Genomic DNA, 22768 nt, shown 5'->3' with positions numbered 1-22768 from the left:
ACCTTCCAAAATGAGGAAAGTAGAACTCCAGAACTCCCTCCCTCAGATCATCCATCTCAAAAGTTGCTCCTGGCTGTAGTTAACACCTTACTTCACCTTTCTTTACTTCAAGGAAAGAAATTAAAATCTCCTCATATTCACCTTGCTATTCATAAGATGATTTATATGGGAAAGAAAAATATCCTTGGCACAAATTACCAAGCTTGACCATGAGACACCAGCTGTGTTCCTGCCTTTAAATCTCTCAGGTCCTATTGGCTATGTGTGGGTTTTTTTAAGTTTATTAATAAAAATGTTTATTAGCTGTAGGCAACGCTTCACTGTGCTGCCAGAGGAGAACATGAAGCTTATGCAAACCTCTTCCCAGGCAGCGACAGCCCTGGCTGCCTCACCCAGTTCAGAAGGATGGTTTTTTTCAGGAGTTTCCTAAATCTGTTCTAAATATGGATTTGGATGTCTAACTTCTGGCTCCTGGCTAAATCTCAGATCTCAGTCTTACACAGAGCTAAGGTTAGAGAAGACCTCCTGGTAAGTACATCCACAAGGTTTATGAAGGAGCAATAGCACTAAGTTGCTGGAAGCAATCTGCTCAGGTGCCTCTGGGCTGACTGCAGGTAAATATTTGTTACCTGAAACAACATTCATATTATGAAACAATTGTCCTGGGTTCAGCAGTAGCAGTCATGTTTCTCCTTCTTGGGTAGCTGGTGCAGTGCTGTGTTTTGACTTCCAGCCTGGGACCAGTGTTGGTGATACTGATGTTTTCGGTTGTTGCTAAGTGATGTTTACCCTGACCAAGGACTTTGTGAGGCTCATGCTCTGCCAGGGAGGAGGCGAAGCTGTGAGGAAGCAGAGATGGGGCGCCTGACCCGGGCTAGCCAAGGAGGCATTCCATACCACAGCACGTCATGCCTGGGGTGGGGGGGTAACTGGGAGTTATCCGGAAGGACACGGGCTTCCGGGTGGGACTCGTTTCTTGGCCAGTGGTATCGTATTCTCTTCCCTTGTTATTTTCTCTTATCATTGTTGTAGTTGATAGTAGCGGTGGTGATTTGTGTTGCACATTGGTTGCTGGACTGTTCTTGTCTCAACCCATGGGAGTTGCACCCTTTCGATCCTCCTCCCCGTTCCTCCGGGAGCAGGGAAGGGGAGAGCCCCGGGGCGGGGGGGGGGCCTCAGTTGCTGTCAGCCCGGCACCACTCACTGGTGAACAAGCTGTCTGGCTAGGGTTTAAACCACGACAACAATATATAGTATGAAACCAAAAAATTACAGTAAAACATATAAAGGCATGAAAGTTGTGCTAATATTTAGGCCTTATTTATACAGTGCAGTGTAGGGAAAATACATGAAAGCCAGTTGTACTGTCTGAAACAGTGGGTTGGTATTACAACCATCACCGCCACACTTGGGAAGCATAGGTGGATAAGAAGACAAAAAGATAAAGTGCTCCCACCTTCATTCCCAGGATGCTTTGTCTCCTCTGAAGTCTTACTAGAGGAAGGAAGGTTGAAGTAACTATTCTAAATCACACAGGGTCTGGCTCTGCAAGAGGACCTGGCCCTTTAAACTGTCCTCTCCCACCTCTTGAGCATGCAGTTAAGCTAGGTTCATCCTCGTAGTTTTCTCTAGGTACAAAACCAACATGAATTAAGCGAAAAAAAGATGTGTGATGCTAACAGACTTTAGGGCTTCAACAGGCTTACTTAGTCAGAGACAAGCTTAGGCTTTTACCCAGTTACTTTTCCCACAGGAAATCAGTCTTCTGGAAGGTATCCTAAAATAGCAGCAGCAATTTCTGTCTTTGGGCAGTAGTAACCTGTTTGCCTTAGCCAAAACATGAAAACACACGGTCTTCTGCCACAAACTAGCATAACAATGAAAAAATCTTGATCTGCACCGAATGAAAAACTGTATAAAGTGAAATTAAGTGGAAAAAAAAAAAAGTCACATGGGTCAACGTGCTACTGAAGCAGTGGGCTCTGCTCACCGTTGAAGTTAACACTGCGGATGTACTTGAGCAGCTTTTTGCCTCCTGCATGCTCCATCTCAGGGCAGACCCCAGGGTAGTCAGCACAGAGGTCCTTGTTCATGTGGTGCAGAGCGTGTGCCATGGCATACACAGCATCGATCACGAACTGGACCTTCCCCTCCTGCTCATAGTGGGAATCTTTGCCAATTCTCTCCTGTCCTGCATGTTAGAAACAAACACACACACACAGAAGGACAGTAAGGAACAGTGATTTCCTGATATCAAATACAAATGAATCCTCCTAGAGCACACTTAAAGAACTGAATGCTTTAATCAATATCAAAAAAATTAAGTTATGGTTTTACTAATTGAAACAGAACCAAGCCTTTTGTGATAGTAGGATAATTAACATTTCTTGCGAGTTATTCTACCGCGGTCCAAAGAAACAAATCCTACCATAATCACAACCTTGAAACTAACCTGCAGGGACTATCTTAAAGAGAGAAAACACCAGACTCTGTGTGCTCCCAAAGTATATCTTTGAAAGAAGAAGGCATTTAAAATAAAGCACAGCTGGTATTTAAAGTCTGATGTTTTGTTCTGCTGCAAATCCCAGTCTCTAATTGAAAGACAGCCAGATTGAGGGAAGAAAGAATCACTTCAGAGCTGCAACCGAAGGGGTGCTCCAGAGAACTGAGTGAAACATGCCTGCTATTAACGCCACCTCAGGTAGCTCAGTCTGTTTGCATTAACTACGCACCCCTCCTCTTTCCAACCTACAGAGACTGAAATGCCCTTCAGAATCCACTGATTGCCTTTAAAATATTTTAGCAGGCAAGAACTCAAGGAATCCAAATGCTTAATGTCATTCCAACTGCAACAGGGGAAAAGCAGTGGTTTTAGAGTCATTCCTTGATTGCTGCAGCGCCCAGCATGTTCGAAACTACAAACCCTCTGCCTCAGAGATCTTCCTATCCAACAGGCCAAGGCATAAGAAAAAGTTTGAGAGAAAGGAAGCATATTTGCATATGGAAACTTGGAACACAGAAATTAAACCACAAAGGGCCAAAAGAACTCAATTGCAGTGACAAAAAAAGTATTTCAGGTGTTTGGCTCATGCCTTAACCATTCTCTCCCTCTCAGACTTGATATGGATATGTAATATAACTGTAAAACCAGGGAAGAAGGTGGTCTTGTTTTTATGGTTGTGTGAACTGCAACTAAGCAAACCAAACCGTATATTCAGAGCCTGAAGAAGGCACAACAGAGAATCGGGAATCTCTGATTTTTATTTTTTTTTTTTATGACATTGTCCACTCACTTCTTGTTTTACCTTGTCCAAGTAACACCTGCATGATTCAATCTGTCCAGCTGAAAGATGTGTGATTATACTTCCCCACCTCACCAGGGTTTTGTGAAACATAATTACGGCTTGTGAAGTGTTCTGAGCTGCATTGATGAAAGCAGCAGAAGTGCAATCTATTCTTTTCCAAGGGTGGCCACACTCCACTTGTTTTACCTGCAGCATCACACTTATTTCTAACCTCACATAGGGCTTGATCACCTTCCTGCAGTACCTGCAAGTCTGCCTACTGCCAGGAGCTATGAGAAACCAGCGCTTGCAACTATTTGAGAGACATCCAATCAAAGTAAATGTTCAGTTGGAGGACACAAGTGGGAGAAATTTCTTTGTTAACATCCTTAATTAGAAATAGGGATGAGTGAATTTAAATTAGCTGATTGATACCAATAAGAAAAGGAAATCAGGTTTTTAATGAATGTGAGAACTAATGGTTTTTAACAGAAGCAAAAAGTCCATTTTTCTGTTGCTGCTCAGCTAAAATGTTTGTACCAGCTCGGGAGACAAAGGCAGTTCCCCCCAAACAATCCTTTTTTTCTCTTGAGTGGAGAGGAAGTAGACCAAAACTACAAAAAAAGCACACAGAAATCGCCACCTTGTAACAGAAATTCTACCAGCACAAATAATGTCTACATATCCATAAAAATCATTGAAGATAAGGAAAGATGTTAATCCCCTTATATGAACATCTTTAATGATTCAAATTTTTCCCCCTTCTTTGGTTACCTCTGTAATTACCAAACTGCACCTTTGATGTCTAATTCACTCAACCTGCATACCATGTTTGAGAGACCCATTACCACAGCCCCTCAATTTTAAATCTCAGCTACACTGGAAACATTGAAATCCTGCAAATAATTCAGCAGTGTAAGACAGCTTCCAGACTGTGAAGATCCACATACTGTCCTTTTCATTATTTCACTCCCCTCTCATTGATTGCAGAACTTACTATATTTCCAGGCCCTGACAAGGAAAATGCTTTTAAGTGGTTTCAGCTCAGCTAAATAACCAAATTAGCAATGCAACAGAAACGTATGCCAACGGAAGTGAATCTGGGATTGAAATGCTGCACACAAACAATACTGATTAGGCATATTAAGTTCCAGAAGCATGGCTGGCCAAATGCACAGCAGGAAAAAAAAACCTTTAGCAGTGAAATATCTGTGAAAGGAACCTGAGCAAAATCCACTTTAAAAAGCCCCAAAGAGCAACATTAGCAGTGTCCCAGTATGAAAATAATAAAGATTTGAAAAACTCAATGGAATTTCCAGTAAAAAGAATGCTTTCCTGTACTAGAACCAGCCACTTAGTTGAGTTTATTATCAAGAATTTGTGCAAAATAAATCCAGATATATTGTCAATTCTAACTGCCCTCCCAGAAAACATACAGGAACTTATACAATTAGAACAACAGCTTGCTATCCTTCATCTAGAACATAGGTTACCTTTTAAAGTGGCTTTATTGCAATTAAAAGTTTAGTCCAAATTTGAACTAGAAATGAACCTGCAAAGCAATTCCCATATTTTATATATGTCAAAAAGCCTCCAGACTTCAACACTAAAAAAAAACAAAATTAAAATATCCAGTTGAACAGTGCTCCTTCTAGTTTATATCAAACTACCACCATATTAATCCAATGAGCAGCAAATCAGGCCCAAAGTCTGTTCTCAGACAGGAATAAACCTAGGTGATGGGCACAATTTTATTTCCAACTTCAATGGTACTGTGACAATTATTTCCCCCTCCTTGGTTTAGCTGAAGAAACCAAGCAGAAAATTTTACCACATGCTTCAGGACTAGCTCCTGCATATATGGCTGTAGAGAAATTCAGTTATTAATTATTCCTGGAATAAAAAACCCAGAAGTCATTAGCTTCTTACAGCTAAACATAGCAATCCCAGTGCTGTGTATGCCTCCTAGCAAAGAGGTAGTCTTGAACCCCCAGCCCAGTCTTGTTAGAGCACTGTGGACATCTCAAAGAAGCAAAACTTGGTGCAAGAGAAAGGATGAACTCAGGTGTTGGGTGCAGCAAGAAACCATGCACCCTCCATGCTTTTAGAAGACACCAAAAGCACAGAAGGCAAACATAAACCCCATTTGCACTATGATATGGGAATCTTCTGCTCCTCTTACATGCCCTGTTCTTTACAGGTTGCCTTTTTATCTTTTTCTTTTTAACTCTCCATAACTTGGTGATCTCAGGAGTCATGAGACAACATTATTTTCTTCAGCAATGAAGTAGCTGACACCTGAGACATATACACACAAAGCGATTTCATGAGAATGCACTTCTGCTCCATGGAATTGAAATGGAGTACCTTGGGATGTCAGGAGAAGGATGAAACACAAAGGCAATTTATTGACATGAGCAGTTTTTGCTTCCAAAAGATCTATTTGAAGGTGATGACAAATAATTTAACCTCACTTGTTACTAGAGTCTCAAGTGCCCACCATTATGATTCCTACAAGACTGAGCAGTTAGGTCTCTTGCTTCAGGCAAATCTTCACAAGAGAAAAATACTGCAACAAAGAGGAAAAAAAAACCAAACCCCAAACCCAGAGTAGTGACAATACAGAGAGAAAGAGGTCCTCTTGTACTATCTCCTTCAGATGACAGAAATTAAATGCAAGTTTAAGTACTCTTGGTCACCCTTTCTGCATCTCCACAAGGGTGATGCTTAACACCTCCTTGTATGGAGAAGGAGCTGACAAAACAGTTTTTCATACTGCATTTTCTCAACATCTCCCCTTCAGCTGATTTTTCTGGGCTCATCATTGATCATAATGTACGGGATATGATACGATGTAGACATAGTATTGCAAGGACAATTTTTATCACATATAATTGATACAGATAGTTATCAAAACCCCACTTCTTTGGTGCTTACATTAGCTGAATTCAGACATTGGTTCAGTTTCTGAAGGATTAAACACATTTTCAAAGGAACTTACATAGCTGTGCTGCTAAGAACCCAGTGGTAGTCGTCATTAGCAAGAGATTTAATTTAAAGATTGTGGAATGCTCAAAGTCTCAAACAAGCAGCTATTATTTGTACAAGTTAGAATTCAGCAGCTGGTTAAGTGCTGACAGAAAAATGCATACTCTTCATCCATCTCCGGCATATTTAAGCATCATTAGAAGCCTGATGCTTGTGAGCAGAGAGACATCCATGAAGCAACAGCTACAATTATTAGTCTGTAACTGTGCAAGTGCCTATACATGCTATTTCATAATGATACTGAAGCTTCCTCCAGCTACACACAGAATGCTCAGCCTCTGCAGCTGCAATGGCTGTACTTGTGGTACTCCAGAAACATGCACAAGAGCAGAAAAGAAATGGATCCATCTTTAATAGACAAGTACCTATATCTAGGGCTCTTCAGAATAAGATCAGAGCTATTACTCCTAGGATATTCACTCATGATATAGACATTACTGTACATACAAGGAGGTGTAAAGTCTGAAAGCTTCTCCAAATAAGCTCTTTATTTGAAAGTAGCTGAGTACTACAGCTTGAGAAAAACTAACAATATGCTAGAGTAAATATTGTAATTTAAACAAGTAGAGCATGACAATCAGCCCTCTTTGCAATATAATCCATGTATTGTCATTTTACAAAGAAATGCGAGATTCAATAACACAGCTATGTAGTTACAGTCATCTATCCAGCCCATCCTAATTCAGAAGATCTCATTATAGACACAAGCCATTATCTTAAACCCATCAATCCAGTCCTCGTGGATTTTCTTCAGGAAAACAGATGAACTTTCAAGTTTCTACTGCTAACCACACAAGAACGTCCTTCTGTGGTAGGACAAAATTTCTGCCTTACCTCTAATGGCTAAAGAGAAATCTTGCTTAATCTCCTTTGCAACCTGCTGTGTCAGCACAGCTCTACAGCCTTCTGTGACTCTGATGAAGAGAGATAAATTCATATTGCGCAACAAATTTGGAAGTCAGGCCAACTGTTCTATGGCAGTGACAAGCAGGGAAGTCTTTTTTAACTAGAAAGGCTTTTTTAAAAAAAGTTAATATACACTTGACCCACAGTCAGACATCTGCAGCAGCAGATATACAGAGATACAGCTGTACTTAGTGACTCTATCACTGAAACCCTCAGAAAGCAGATAGAGTCAGCTTTAAGCTCAATACACTAACACTCTCCAATCAAACTTAGGAAACCAGGCTCTCACAATGCCTTACACTATATTTGTCATTTAGAAGGACAACAAAAAAAATGTCCCTGTACTGTAACTAGTTTTCACTAACACGTATTTCAGTAACAACCAAAATGAGCATAGTGCTCATTTGCACAGTGCTCATGAAAGTCCTACTGAAAATTTGTTATTCCAATACCACAAATATCAATATTACATCATAATGATGGTGATAATAATAACAATGATAATTCTTCAGCAGCTTACAGAAAGTTTGCAGGGATGCATTGAGTTTTGTGACACTACATCCACTTCTATCTGTCAGACAATGATTTTTTTTCCTCAATTACACTGATTCAAGCCACCGTAACAGTTTCTGTTCTCAGGTATGCATGTGTACACCAGAGTAGATTTTAGATTAGAAAACTGACCTAATTTTCTTACCTGAGATGTCTTCTGTGCATTCAACATTCTTATTAAAACATGCAATAGGTCTTAACTATATTCCAGTGCTGAAGTACTACACTCATAAATAAAAAAATCAGCACCAGGATAGCCAGCACCAATGTAACTAACTCACAGACACTTTACAGCTTTATATTGCTAACCTGTAAATAAAGCAAGCTTCCTGTAGCAATAACTGCTGGTGAAGATGGTGATCAAGAAAAAGTGAAGAAAAAGCACTTTTTAAAGATTAGAAAGCTAAATTGGAGCTATCTTTGTATTTTAGCACTTGGATGAAAATGCAGTTTGCAGATAGAGGAATAGGTATGTAAATAGCAAGACGACAGTCATTTAAATCATGGGGATTTGTGGCAATTCACCTTGGCGATCTAGAAATCTAAGCAATTTTAAGAAATGTATTTCTGAAAGATAAAAGAGTTTAGAAATACATAAAACTTAAGAATAAACTCTTCAAGGCTGGTTTAATGAAATAACCCTTGCACGATTCTTTCAGGAATTTCAGGTGTACATATATTTTGACGTACTATGACGTTAAATGAGATTCACTTTTTGAAATCAAAGCATAACAGTCATTAAACTGCAATGTGTACTTGGAAAATTTGATATTATACGAAAAAATATTTTGCTTAGAAAGAGTTACACATAAGCAGTCAACTTGCAAGCTAGTGCTTAACATGGCTTACTCACACCTAAACTTGTGCATATCACATTCTTCAGACATAAAAGTTGACTTTTGTTTTTCTCATGGGTGTTAGCACTGGGATGTATTGACAGTCTGAAGATTGTTGAAGTATTTACAAAATAAGATGCAATGCAACCTAGTAAAAAAATAGAGAACTGAAATCCTGGATTTCAAATATAAGTCAAAACTATGTATGTATCTATGTATGTATGTAAGTCAAAACTAAGATATATGGTTCGCTAACCATACATCTACATGAAAATCTTAGCATCTCCAAGCTGTGGCTACAGCTGTGTTGGCTCAGAAAAGTTAAAGGAGTCACCCAAAGGTGAGCTGGACTTGGTAACAAGCAGTTTTTTGGAGAGCATACTGCTTCATTCAGATGTACCTTGAATTTGTTTCCCCCTTTAAACATTGTAATTTGAGAAGAAGCCTGTCTATAACCAAGCTCACACACTACTGGAAAGACAATCATCACCACAAAGAGGAAAAGGCAGAAGCTGTCAATGGAAACGTTACAAAAACCTAGATCAGCCACTCCCTAGCAAGGAAACATCATGTAGGTGTCCTGAGAAAGAAGGGGGGAGGAAGAGTCAGGCTATACTAGCAAAGATGGAAAACAATTATCCAGGCCACTTATTTACCTGCATCAGAGCACAGGATGTAATTGAAAAGATAAATTTCCCCTCCTGGTCTGCCCTTTAACCTTATTCATAGCTTGCAGGGCAAGCAAAAGAAGATAAATTTTAGTCTTTATCCTTTCTGCACTGAAATAATATATACCTTCGCACACACACATGAACATACATTTTGTTCCATGCCTTGGAGCCTGGAGGAGAAAATGCCCAGAGCAATCTCTGTAACAACAGCTAACTGAAAGGTTTTTTTTGCTCATGCCTATGTCATCAATCACACACCATAAAATCCTGGGCAAAAATCCACCCTGAGATACAGGCATGCAAATCCTGCTGTGTCCAGGGAAAGCTGGGAAAGGTGAAAGGTATCCAAGGCCAGTATTTGTCCTACAGGAAATTGCTTTACAATTTTTATACAGGATTGATGACAACCAGCTTTACTTTAAATATTTCTGTATTTCAGTTCCTTGACTAACCACTCCTTAGAACTACAGTACAGTTTAGGACTACTGCCTAGGCAGGACTGCTTACAGATAATGACAATAGGTGTTAACAAAAGGACTTGGTCAAGTAGAAAGACCTACTATCACTGGCCAAGATTTGGGGGAAGAAAGGAGAGGGAAAGATGGGGGAAAAATAAAATAGTAAAAGGGATAAGAGGGATAGCAACAAAGTATGGACCTCCGCAGTCTTGGCTGTTCAACCACAGAGCTTACAAATCAGTCAGCTTGTCTTTGTGTTACACATGGAATAAGATTCCCCCACCTTTATGTAGCTGCAGAAAAAATCACCCTCATGCACAGAAAATTGCCTGCTGACTAAAGGGAGCTGACCAAACTGCTCAGCCCTGTGTAGCCTTGGGAAGGCAATTCAAGGCAGGCTCATCGTGTTCAGCACACCTGCAATAATGGACAGAATGTTTTCTGAAGTTGCAGATTCTTGGACAAAAGAAAAATGTACTGTGGATGGTTTGGATCCTCCTAAACCTGCTTCTTATGAATTTCTGAAGACCTGAAGAATTCTGAAGAATATTTGTTTTAGACCCAGATCCAGTGATATCCACAACCCTTACCATGAATAGGAAGAGGGTGCTAAGAAGAGCTGGGAGCAACCAGCAACACAACTCTGCTCTGTTCCCTGCAAACACCAGCAGTGTTCTAATGAAGCTTTGGTTTCACCTTTGCATTCTAGCAACAGCAAACATTTGTTTGTATAAACCTGACATCCTGAACCTTGAGCAGTGCCGGAGATGGAGCACCGTCGGCATTCACAGCCCATGACACCATCAGTGGGAATCAGTCCAAACTTAGCCCCTGTCCCTGACACAATTTTTAGGGCACTGTGAACAGTTAAGGGCTTCTGACACCCTCAAGTCCAATATATATTCATCCCAAAGAAGACCATGAAGCTGCTCTCATAAAAAGTGAATCGCACACCATGGCTCTTGGCATTTGTTTTAAAAATGCTTTAGATGTTGGCCACCTGCCAGTAAGTTGCTTGAAACATCTTGGGCAATTTATTTTTTCCCTGAGATGAGGAATTTTGATAGCCTTTTGAGAACTATTTTCCTTTCCATAGTAAATTGCACTTTGCTAACCTATTTGTGCACTAGATCACTCTTTGTAGTCAAATTATAAATAATAACTGGATATGCTCCGGCTCTGCTATTTGCTACATCTTTTGTTTATTATTTGTCTTCCCCCAACATATGGCTTCACAGAACAAGCCATCTCGACTGCTGGTGAAATAAAGATAGAATACTGCTACTAGCTTCCTTATCCTCAAAAAAAACCCACCCCCCCAAAAAACAACCCCAAAACCTACCAAATCCCAGCTTTCGGTATAATTTTAAACCAAACTACAGGTAATAAAGTGGTTTTCCAAAATTTTCTGTCTTCTCCCATCCCTATTTTCCATGGACATGAAACACAGTACATTGCCACACTGAGGGTAACATGCCAGGTGTCCTGGGTTCAGCAGTACCAGTCATTTTTCACCTTCTTAGTAGCTGGTGCACTGCTGTGCTTTTGACTTTCGGCCTGGGAACAGCTCTGATAACACCGATGTTTTCTGTTGCTGTTCAGTAATATTTACTCTGAAGAAGGACTTTCTGAGTCTCATGCTCTGCCAGGAGGAAGCAGAGACAGGACACCTGACCCAAACTAGCCAAAGAGGTATTCCATACCACAGCACGTCATGCCCAGTGTATAAGCTGGGGGCAGTTACCTGGAAGGGCGAGTTCACTGCTGGGGTCAGGCTGGGTATTGGTTGGTGGGTGGTGAACAGTTGTATTCTCTTCCCTTGTTATTTCCCTTATCATTATTATTATTGGTGGCAGCAGCAGTGGTTTGTGCTTTACCTTAGTCACTGGACTGTTCTTATCTCAACCGTGGGAGTTACATTCTTTCAATTCTCCTCCCCATCCCTCTGGGAGTGGGGGGTAAGCAAGGGCGGGGAGTGAGTGAAGGCTGAATTGACAGGCTGAGCTCAAACCATGACACCAGGTACCCAGAGTTGGGCTTCCATCGTTTTGGGTATATTGATATATTTCTCAGACACATTTTTTGTTTTGAGAAAACCCGGACCAAGTGCAGCTCTCAGCACTGCGTATTGCTTCTTCCCCTTCAAAGGGTAAATCCCCTTATAGAAAAGGCATTTACAGGAAATTCTGTCAGACGTATGGTAAATGCCACACAACTTTACTGGAAAGTGTAAACACCTAACTATTCCTTTTCTACTTTAACCTTTTTCATTACTAAATGGAAATCTGATCCCTTCTTTCCTCAGTAAACAACAGTTTTATCCAAAGCAGGCTGATAAGCAAGGCGTTTATTGATCTTATGCAAAGTCTCTGATACACATTGGCACGAGGTATTCTCAGCTTCAGAAGCAAGTGTGTGTGTATATACACACATTCAAATTGCTGCCTTTTTAATTATTATTACTTTTACCCAAGACACCTGGGTCTTTCAATCCTTCCTTGTAACACTGTCAGATAGAAAGTCCTTAAAGTAGCCTTTCATAATTGATGCTCCTTACATTTGACAGGGATTTGGCCCCTGAGCCACTAAATCTTCGTCCAGAAAAATCCTGCTGATGAAGCAAGCCCCGTCCCAGGATCACCCACCTCCAAGGCCTCCTTCTCTTCCTCTAGCCTTCCATGAGGACCCAACACAGGCCAGGGCTCAGAGATGCCCCAGGACGGGCAGGTTTAGGAGTTTCCTCTGTGTGTAGCATGGCATGTGAATTTGCTCACAACAAGACTGGGGGAGATGCTGCTCACTGCACAATGACCAAAAAGATTCAGAGTCCTGATAGTGAGCCTGCCTACACACTGCCAGGGAAGTTGAATCTGGATCCTTTGAGGCATTTTCTCTTGTTCCAATTTAAATTCTAAACACAACTGTCCCACTTCTATGAAGCCTTTTGCTAAACTTCTGTCACTTCATCTTGCAGGCAGTATTCTCACAGCATTTACCCTAGAGCAAGTCATTGTCTGAGCCATCATCGGGGCTGTGCCTTTAGACTGGTTACGCTTGCAGGTAATTAGAAAAGCTCTCTGAGTAATCTACATTCTGATAAATGACATCCAAGGTGACATCACCCTCATATCACTTCATTAAGTCTCCTTGAGTGTAAAGCTGTCTGAATTAAAAGCTATGTTTAATAAGGGAAACTAGTCAAGTGTTGTAATTTCCTCTGCAGGTAGTGGTACCTGCCATTAAAATGCAGGCACTCAGGGTATAGCAGATGCCTCTGTGTATTCCAAGTGCTTGTATTTCTCTCTGGCATCCGCCTCTTTCTGCCACAGGTGGGTGCAGGTGATTCTGATGGCACAGTCAATATTCCATACCGTCAGGTGGAGACATTCCTGTTGGAGGCAGGAGCACCTATGCTGATGACTGTTGCTAGCAGAGAGACCTGCAGGCACACTGTGGTTGTCTGCACAGAGGTGGCACAGTATAATATTATTAAATAGTCAGCACTGTACATTTGATGTTAATAACCACTTTGAAATTTGTCAACATCCTGGTTCATGAGGATATATATACACAAAAAGCTTGTTTTATCATCTGTTAATCCCGTATCCCTAAATCTCATGGCACTGGTAATGTTATTACAATATGGTTTTGTACAGGAAAGTATTTTCAGTTGAGCTCACAAAGCCCAGATCCCATCTCTGCATGTAACGTAATGTGGGCAGAGCATTCAGCATGGATTCCTTTGCAAAATCGCAGCTATGAAACAGAGTGCTGTTTTCTTCTGCAAAGATAGTTGTTTTATTCTGTTAATCCTTTCCTGGAAAAGAACATTTTTCCCCAGCTAGGGAAAATTTTTATGCTTAAATAAACACAAATGTCATTAAGGCAAAAGTTGTGCATGTAGAGATATTTCAGAAAGTTGTAATACAAAAAGGTAAGCTGCCTGCAGGGTCCTTCTTGGAGAAGCTTCTCTTCATGGTCGCAGTCTGTGTTCCATGAACACTGAGCTCCCTGCTATGTGCAAGCAGATTAATTTAGAGTAGGAGCTCCCACACCTCACGCCGGTGCTCAGGAGCTCGACTGCTGCAGGAACCGATGGCCTGTAGCCTACTACCTTGCTTCATTACAAATTACTAATCAAATTTTAGAATAATGATGATGAACCTTCATAATATTATTACATCAGTGAGACATTACAACTCTCATGCTAGCAATATAATTCAAAGCTAATGCTTTTTCTGATGCACAATTTACTTCAGTTTGTAGAAGAGGGAAGGAAGATGTCAGGGCATGTCATTTGGTACAATATCGAGCTATAATGCGGCATTTCAGTTCAATAGGGTAAGTTAGCCAATGAAAACAACTGTTTCTGCTGAGGCTTTGCTGAGGGAAGCAGAACGCCATTTTATGCTCACATCAGAAAGCATAGACTGTGAGCAACTGTAATAAAATAATGGCATAAACAATAAGGGTGAGAACACACTTCTAGAAATTATCCCGAAGATCTTGTAGCAATTTTTAGTTCAATTCCAGCCTTTGGGGGAGATTCCAAATGCCAAATTTAACAGCAGTGTATTCCCAGTGGTAACTGCACTGTTTCTATGAACAACACTCCTACTCCCATCCATGAATTGAAACCAAAAGCAGATGATATGAAATATGGAAAGTTTTCATCAATTTTCAAAGTGAAACATATCCTCCCTATGAACTAATTTCCTTTGATCAAAATTCAAGGCAATTATTCAACATAACACATTAAAACTGCTGTCATGAATAATTAAAATGAGAGGGAAGGAAAGGCAAGGGAAGGCAAAGGCAAGGCAGATGTCAGACAGCGTTATTGGCCTTACCATCTCTATCATGGGGTATATGTTCTGGTCAAAGCTTCTCTGCTGCCTTTTAAGCCCTGAGCAAATGCCCAACTCTGCACTACAGTCATTCACGTCACAAACACCAGCTCATCGAGGACCTGGCAGTCTGAGGGCAGACTCATCATATTATGAAGTTTTAGAAGTACTTTTCTAGGCAAGTACCCTCAGTATCTTCAATCAGCACAAGATCATTAAACTGGCACTGCTGCTGTTATCCCTGTGGTAGCACTTGTTCAGTCCTGGATAACTCCAGGAACACATCAGTGCCATTAAGATGGTTGTGCTGAGAATTGGGTAACTCAGTTAAAAATGAAATCACCCTTGGGCATCTCTGTACTAAAAATAAATCCCTGAGTCTTCATGTGATCAGAAACAGGAATTCCTGGAAAAATATGATCTTTCAAATGGTGTCAGTACCTCATACAAGGAAAAAAGGAGTGAATCTGTCAGGCACCAGAAAATGAGAGGCCAAACAAAACACTACTAAAAGTCATGAACCTCAGTCACAACTACAGACTGAAATTTACCTAATTGAGGTTGCAAAAGGAATTATTTAACCCCAATCTCTTAAACAACATTACTGAGAACAAGAATCTGAGTAACAACTTTATGCTACCTAAAACGAAAACATTTCACCCTGTACTACTACTTTCCTACAGGTGCACTTCCTCCAAAAGTTCAATTCAAAGGCACATGCTTAGTACAGGACCGTGAGCAGACACAGGAGGTGGCCAATATGCGAATTGCAAGTAGGTGACAAGGCACAAGATGTGGAAATATTCTCCCATCTAAACCAAACTAATAAAAAACCTGTTCAAGCCACCTTGTACTCAATCAAAAGCACATCTGGGTCCCACAGAAAATACTGATTTTCCTGCTGGATAGACAGCCAGAAAAAAAAAAGAAGAAATAGAAGAACGTATTTTTTGTTGCGTCTAATCTACTTCTTTTGTAGTGCAAGGCAGATGCTGCTGTTCTCTTTTCTCTACAACCTACAAAACCACAATTTATTTCTCCAATCTGTCTCCAGCCAAGCTTCCTTCCATCAAACATGCAGCCACTCCACTGCAGCTCACGTCCACCAGCACAAGGAAGGTGAAACAAATTAAGTTACCTGTGCATTTACGGTCTGTGTCTTCCTTCTTTGACCCGCTGATGGTTAACTTGCAGTTGAAGTTCTCCTCCCAGTACTCTGCAAACCACACGTTCCTCCTGTTGTTCTCCAAGGTGCGGGAGGTGAAATAGGTATCAAACCCTGGAGAAGGAGACAGGTAGGAATCTGAAGTTCAGTTCGTAATGCACAGGAACTACTGCAGCCTGGAAAACAAGTATTTGTTTATATCTTTTTCAACATCCAGCACACATTCACATCTCTATCCACATGGGATGGTCATGGAAAGGAAGGAAGTCCATTGCACATTTTACCTAACCAGCTACAGCTTGCAAGTCGATTACTCTGCTGCTGTGAGGTATAAAGCTAGGTAAGATATATGTAAAACAGAGATTAATATAAAAGAGAGTTATAAGCTGAAAGCATTAATTAGATATATGCCAATAAGGAATGAAAATAAATGATATGGTACAGCTGATATTAGGCTGAGCTCAACACAACTAATTTTGCAATTAACCTCTCCAGACCTCCAGAGAAGGCAGTTTCATCTAAACTGGCTATTATCAGTCCACCTTATTGGTTTCAGAGCACAATTTTTTCCTTTAATTTCCTTTCAGAAAGGTACAGATAAGCTCAGAGAGCAAAACTTCTAAGAGGTAACTGTGAATCACAACAGTTTACTGGGATTGGGCATCCTGGGGTTGGTGAGTGGGGAAGGTTTCCTTCCTTAAACCTGTGAGATTCAGTCTGCTAGTGAAGTCACAAACAGCTTGCAATGCTGCAAGGGTAAAAATGATACACAACTCCAATATTAAAATAATGAAGAGAAACATTACAATTTTCAATACCTGAGCTGAAGGGCAATGAAGATACCTGAAGCCCCCAAGTTGTCTTGCATTGCAGAAACATAGTCTTCTATTCGCCGAAATAAACCGCATAACTATTGAGTAGCTGTGTAGCAGCAAATAGTACTTAGTTTTCATATTGCTCTTAACCATATTCTTTCTCTCTCCGTAGCGCCTTAACAACTTGCCAGAAGAGAAACATACTTTCCTTTGGCTTTATTTATTTATTTTTGCAGAAATGTATATCACTATATATACACACCTATTTATGGAAACACACACACACATGTGTATAGTGATTAAACAAAAGGTTTATCTAAGGGCTTACAAATCAGGAAAGGTAATTTAAAAAAAGCACTCTACTACAAAATTAAATCCTGATCTATTTAATTCTGATCACAAATTACATCTGCCATAGCGTATGGATTTTCTCTATCTAGTTTTCAAACTCTGTAGCTTAAAACTGAGCTAGATACCCTTTCCCAGTTCAGACAATACCCCTTCAAAGATTATCAAAAGAAACATCACATTACTAACTATCCCAGGCACCTTGTTTCACTTGGCTGTATTTAAGCACCCTTCTATCCTTCATTCTCTTCCAAAACTGAGTTAATTCCAAAACGCCTAAAGACACCTTTGTGCAAACAATCACAAATCAATAGACACATGTCCTAAGTACTAGCACGACAGCCGAAATCTGACCTTTGGTGCTGCCATGACTGAGGATCCCACAAGAGCACAGTGTGACGACAGACTCATAGGGCAGTGACTCAGGCACCCATCCCACTGCGTGAACCCGCTCCTGATGGACAGTGGTGGGTCCTCAGGAGCATGAGAGCAATGACCAGTGAGGATCACCACCCTCCCACAACATTTTTATAGCATTGCTATCCCAGTATACTTTTGGTTTTGCTTGGCAAACAGATAATCTGCACAAGGATAAATATACGAGTTCATATCTACACACTCATACACAAAGTCTTTTGTCTTTTTTCTCTTGTCTTTTTTTTTTCCTTATTGCAACCAACAAAAGTTGTATTTTCTCATCTGTTCAGAAGGAAAAGCACATGGAGTGACGCAGCCAAGTATTCTTAGCAGAGAACATGGAAAAGGTTTATCACGAGAGGTGCCAGGAAAACAAGCAACTGTTGTTCCACCCCTTTTGCCAGTTTACAGGCTCCTGTCAGCCAAAATCCCTCCTTGGTTTTACACTTTTCTAAACCTGACAGTCCTTCGGATAAAAGGGCACCATGGCCATTCTCTTCAGAGAGTTATATCAGTCTTACAAAAGCATATTCAAATGGCAGGATATTCACCACTATCAGTAGTGCTGAATACTTTTCCTAAGTCTTTCTAGTTATCTGGTTTTAGCCTGCAATGAGCAACATCAGAGATTTTGCTTACTGAGACAGCTAAATTCAGTATTCTTCTGCAACCTTCCAAAACTGTAATCCCAGTCAAGTTTAGTTACAAAAGAGTTTTTTCTTTTTCTATGAAGGTTGTTGAGGTTTTCAAACTATACAAATCTGAAACCTGGATAAAGCAGATCAATCAGAAAGAGGACTTGAAAATGCTGGTTGCACACTGAGAAGCTCAGAGCTAAATTATAGTGCAAATCCATTGAAGATGCAAATCTCAGAATATCTACTTTGTCCCTTTGCTTGGCTTTACAGCCTGTACTAGCACTGCAGAAGAGGGTGGAAACACAGAAGCAGCAAGCTCTTATAGATACTAAACCATCTCTCTATATTGCATGATCACATGGCTCCTTTTGAATTTGCAGTTAGAAATGACAGTAAATACATATTCCATTGAAAGAGAGAAAAAAGTTCCTTGCACCATAGCCAACAATTTCTCTCACTGAAATAGGTGGGTAAATTGATGCAATCTGGCACTCCACACAATGAAATTGAGTCAGAGGAAAAACATATGGCATCGTTAAATTAGCATAGCAATCCATCCGCTGTGGGATAAAAATAGACAGCATGTAAACAGATGTTTTAAAATAAAAAAGAAGATTAGGAGTGGGGTCAATCTGTCTCCTTGTATTAGCTTTGTGTACCATTGACCCAACTGTAATATATATTTTCCTAATTCTGAACCTACTGTTCGTGACTTGCATCCAAAGTCCACTGCTCCATAAGACATCATCTCCAAAATCAAATCAGAAAAATAAGTATTGGGATCTTCCAGAAATGGGCTGAAATTAAACTTTCACCTCCAGTATCACTAGAAAACATGGGTTGGTTTCTCCTGCAACGAATATCTCAGAGTGCTTCAGGATGGCGACAAACCCTAATCTACCAGCTCAGTACCATGCTCTCTAGTTGGTAGCCAGCACCTGAAGGACTACAACTAAATCTTGGAAACCTGCAAGCAAAACACCAGAACAGGACAGGAGAAAAATTCAGTGGTGTATTTAAGCACTACTGAATATTTGAGTCAACTCCATATACTCAGTACATCTTGTCCTGCCCTTAACATGCTTTTTGTAGCTTGAAATAAAAGCTTCTGTTGTAGTTTAAGCCCAGCCAGCAACTCAGAACCATGCAGCCGCTCGCTCTCTCCCCCCACTCCGCCTTTGCTCACTGCTCCCAGAGGCATGGGGAGGAGAATTGAAAGAATGTAACTCCCACTGGTTGAGATAAGAACAGTTCAGTAACTAAGGTATAACACAAATCACTGCTGCTGCCACCAATAATAATGATAAGGGGAAATAACAAGGGAAGAGAATACAACCGCTCACCACCCACCAACCGATACCCAGCCCGACCCCAGCAGTGAACTCGCCCTTCCAGGTAACTGCCCCCAGCTTATACACTGGGCATGACGTGCTGTGGTATGGAATACCTCTTTGGTTAGTTTGGGTCAGGTGTCCTGTCTCTGCTTCCTCCTGGCTTCCCCTCCTCTCTGGCAGAGCATGAGACTCACGAAGTCCTTCTTCAGAGTAAACATTACTGAGCAGCAACTAAAAACATTGGTGTTATCAGTGCTGTTCCCAGGCTGAAAGTCAAAACCACAGCAGTGCGCCAGCTACTAAGAGAGAGAAAAATGACTGCTACTGCTGAACCCAGGACAGCTTCCCAGAATAAAACTGCATGAGGCTGCACGGAAAGAGCTGATCTGTAATGGCAGAGACCCCTGATCTGTTGCATTTATACTCAAGCAGGGACTTAACCTGTGTTTCCCATGTTTTAGGGAAACAATTTAGTAAAACTCCTGCCACAACTGTTGTACTCATTTAATAGCAAATTAGTGACTTAGGAATGTTTCTGTGCATGGTCTCTAGAAGGGACTGCACAATTTCTGCACTACTGGCATGAAATATCCTAAGGAAAATATTCAAGTGGATGGGTAAGAAGAAAATTTAGAAAACACTCTTAGGTTTTAGGTAAATGCAAGATAAATCTGTTTTCCTGTAAGACTATGTGTATTAGTTTTACTCGTAATTAAAAGAACATTTCAAAAGGGATATTGAGTCATAAGATCTGAGATACATACATGGCTCAGAAAATTATACCTTACCAATGTCCCAAACTACCTGACCTCTGGGAAAAGTGCTCTACAAATAATAAGATAAAAATCAATGTCTTGATAAATCTGTAATAGAATTCCTTGAGAATTACTCAAAACCTTTACAGATTTAATAACAAACAACAACATTGTCATTGATTTTTTTAATGATCCTTCTGCACTCTCAAGAAGGAATACAGATCTCTATTAAAGTGTGTACATTTTTTACCATTATTTTGTATTGATCAAAACAAGTAGGCAAGTGACTGACTGAGGAATGGAGTTATGCAGCATACCAAACTTCTATTAATTCCTACCAAGTGGAAGGACTGTGCACCCACTTGCTGTTTCAGTTGCATTGTAGATCAGTGCACTACTGCTCCCACATAGCCAAAATCCTGAAGACCTCTAAGGCATCACCTTTGCAAAGAGTCTCCTTCCCAACATCGGATGAAGAAACCTCCCATCTCCATAACCAGGACCGAGTGGAAAGTATCCTACATGGCTCCACAGGAGCAAGGCCAGGAGCGTGCTCATAGGCACCACTTTCGAGTTGATAAGTGTTTTCAGTTTTTACACAAAGCGCTGGCACATGTGCACAGCTGGGGTACAATGCACCACAGAATAAGACCTAGAATGTTTCATACTATCAACTGAATGAGTTGAATGGTGACAGTTCACAGTGGATGAGATTTTCATCCAATTTAAGAGTCAGCAAAGAATGCTCAGTGGTATCTCACCACTCCTAAACCAATTTATTTTTTTTTCTGTTCTGTTTTGCTGGTTTTTTTCTATATCATTCTCAAGAGTCCTTCAGAGCAGTTATTATGACTGCTGAAATTCACTGGCTGAACAGAACACACACCACACTTGCTGCTCTTTGATTTGAGCCAGCAAATCCCTACCATTTTATTTATTTCCCCACCATTATTTTCAGAAGGGTAATTATGTTCAATGCGCTTTAAAGCAACTTAAAAGCAAACAAACAAACAAGAAACCTAGAGGAAAAATACATTTTTCAATTAAGAGAAAATAGGATCAATTTAAAGATCTTACCACTGTTAAGCTTCACATTTTAAGCTAATAAGTAAAACAAACCCCAAGAGTCCAATTCTCAGCAAATACTAATCTTTTACTAGTGTTACTGCTACCATACAACCACCTTTGTTAGTGGACTTAAACACTAGGATCCCCATGATGAGTTTCATGATTAAATTCCAATTAAAGAAAACTTTGTAAAGTAATTACGTATCTATATTATTGTATTTTGAATCTTAAGGCTATGATGGACCTGTGTAAAGATTATGAGCTAATGCATAAGGATTTAAGTTACACGAGTTTAACAGCCACAACTACAGTAGCTCTCCAGTTCTCCCAAGCTCCTCCTAAGGCATAAGCACAACTGTGGCAAGCACAAGCACCTGCTCTTACCCTTGTACATGGCCAAGTGCTGCACTCAAGTGATAAGAGTTAGTGATTTCCCAAGATTCCCCATATACTTAAGAAAATTACTTTTTTCAGCAAATACTTTTAAGAGATATAGGTGGTATTTTTTTGAGATTTTACAAATTAAAACAAATCTTTTATTACTTTAAATCATTGTCATTTGATTAAATGATTATTCTTACACATACAGACATGACAGTACTTAAATGGGTTCATCTGTTTTTCCACCCCAGGATTACTATACACATTAACTATATAACAATGAAACAGACTTAAAATAAAAAAGGGACCCTCTCCCTTTGATGGAGGGCTGGTGAAGTCCAGGCAAGGGAAGGCACATTAGAAATTCCAGGAGGGATTCCCATGTCTCATCATGGTCAAACTCTCCAGGTCAAATTTCACCTGAGCATTTTATTCTGTGCTGCTTACCGTCAGTCATCCAGATGGAGAGTGCCAGCACAGCATCCAGACCTGCCCCAGGAAACTCTTGTTGTCCTCCAGCTGCCCCATACACTCCCAGAAACCTCTGAAGTCATCCTGGACCAGAGCATCGCACCAAGGAAAGATGCCACAGAGCTGCAGAGCCAGGAGGACTTTTAGAGCACCTCAGTTTTCAAACAGAAAATGAAGTTGCTGCCTTGTGGTTGCTTTTTACACCCCGCAAAATAAAGCCCCAAAACAAACAAAAATCCAGACCCAAATGATTTATTTTTAACATTAATCTTGCATCTTGCCCATTTTCTGCCTGAAAGCATAATGCTCAGCTTCCCTGGCAGAGATGGCTGAGGGAATTATACGTGCGTTGGAGGATAAACCAGGCTTCAAAAGTAATGATGTGATTTGCCATGGTCAGCTGCATTATAGAGGGGAGATAAAATAAAAAAGGTAGGCTTGCAGAGGAGGCATTTATCATGGGAAGGCATCAGGCACCATCTGTGGGGAAAGGACAGGCTGCAGATGAGAAAGACGCAGGAGGGCAAGGAGGTACGCAAAAAGAGAGAGGAAAAGAAAGAGATTAAAATTATTTTAGAGGATGCAGTGCTGTGCACCAATGAAATCACCAGCAGCCAAGTGAAGTTCCCAGTATCTCAGGAGGAGAGCAGTGGGCGGGCGACTCAGGAAGATCCATGATGATAAAGAGCCATCGGCATGGATGAAACAGATATTTATTACAAGTGCTTCTGTCACTTCTCGTTGACCAAATTGCTAGCACACCATGTGAAGCAT

At 40.5% G+C, this 22768-nt stretch overlaps 1 protein-coding gene across 10 annotated transcripts in view; it reads right to left on the bottom strand.

The window, feature by feature from the left end:
* The window catches only part of GRM7 (glutamate metabotropic receptor 7), a 298171-nt gene that overhangs the window by 97048 nt on the left and 178355 nt on the right, over positions 1-22768 (bottom strand). For 9 of the 10 annotated variants that reach the window (XM_062630397.1, XM_062630396.1, XM_062630394.1 and 6 more), the window contains 2 exons: positions 15741-15881; positions 1991-2191 (listed from right to left, as the gene is read on the bottom strand). In XM_062630397.1, coding sequence (XP_062486381.1) covers positions 1991-2191; positions 15741-15881 — 342 coding nt within the window. The remainder of the gene's footprint in view (positions 1-1990; positions 2192-15740; positions 15882-22768) is intronic. The other variant, XM_062630392.1, reaches the window with a different exon arrangement.

This window comes from Pezoporus occidentalis, unplaced genomic scaffold (genome assembly GCF_034315485.1).
Source record: "Pezoporus occidentalis ecotype Australia unplaced genomic scaffold, CSIRO_AGI_Poc_V1 ctg35, whole genome shotgun sequence".
NCBI lineage: Eukaryota > Metazoa > Chordata > Aves > Psittaciformes > Psittacidae > Pezoporus > Pezoporus occidentalis.
Note: the sequence above shows the minus strand (reverse complement) of the source record. Positions and strands in the feature narration are given on the sequence as shown.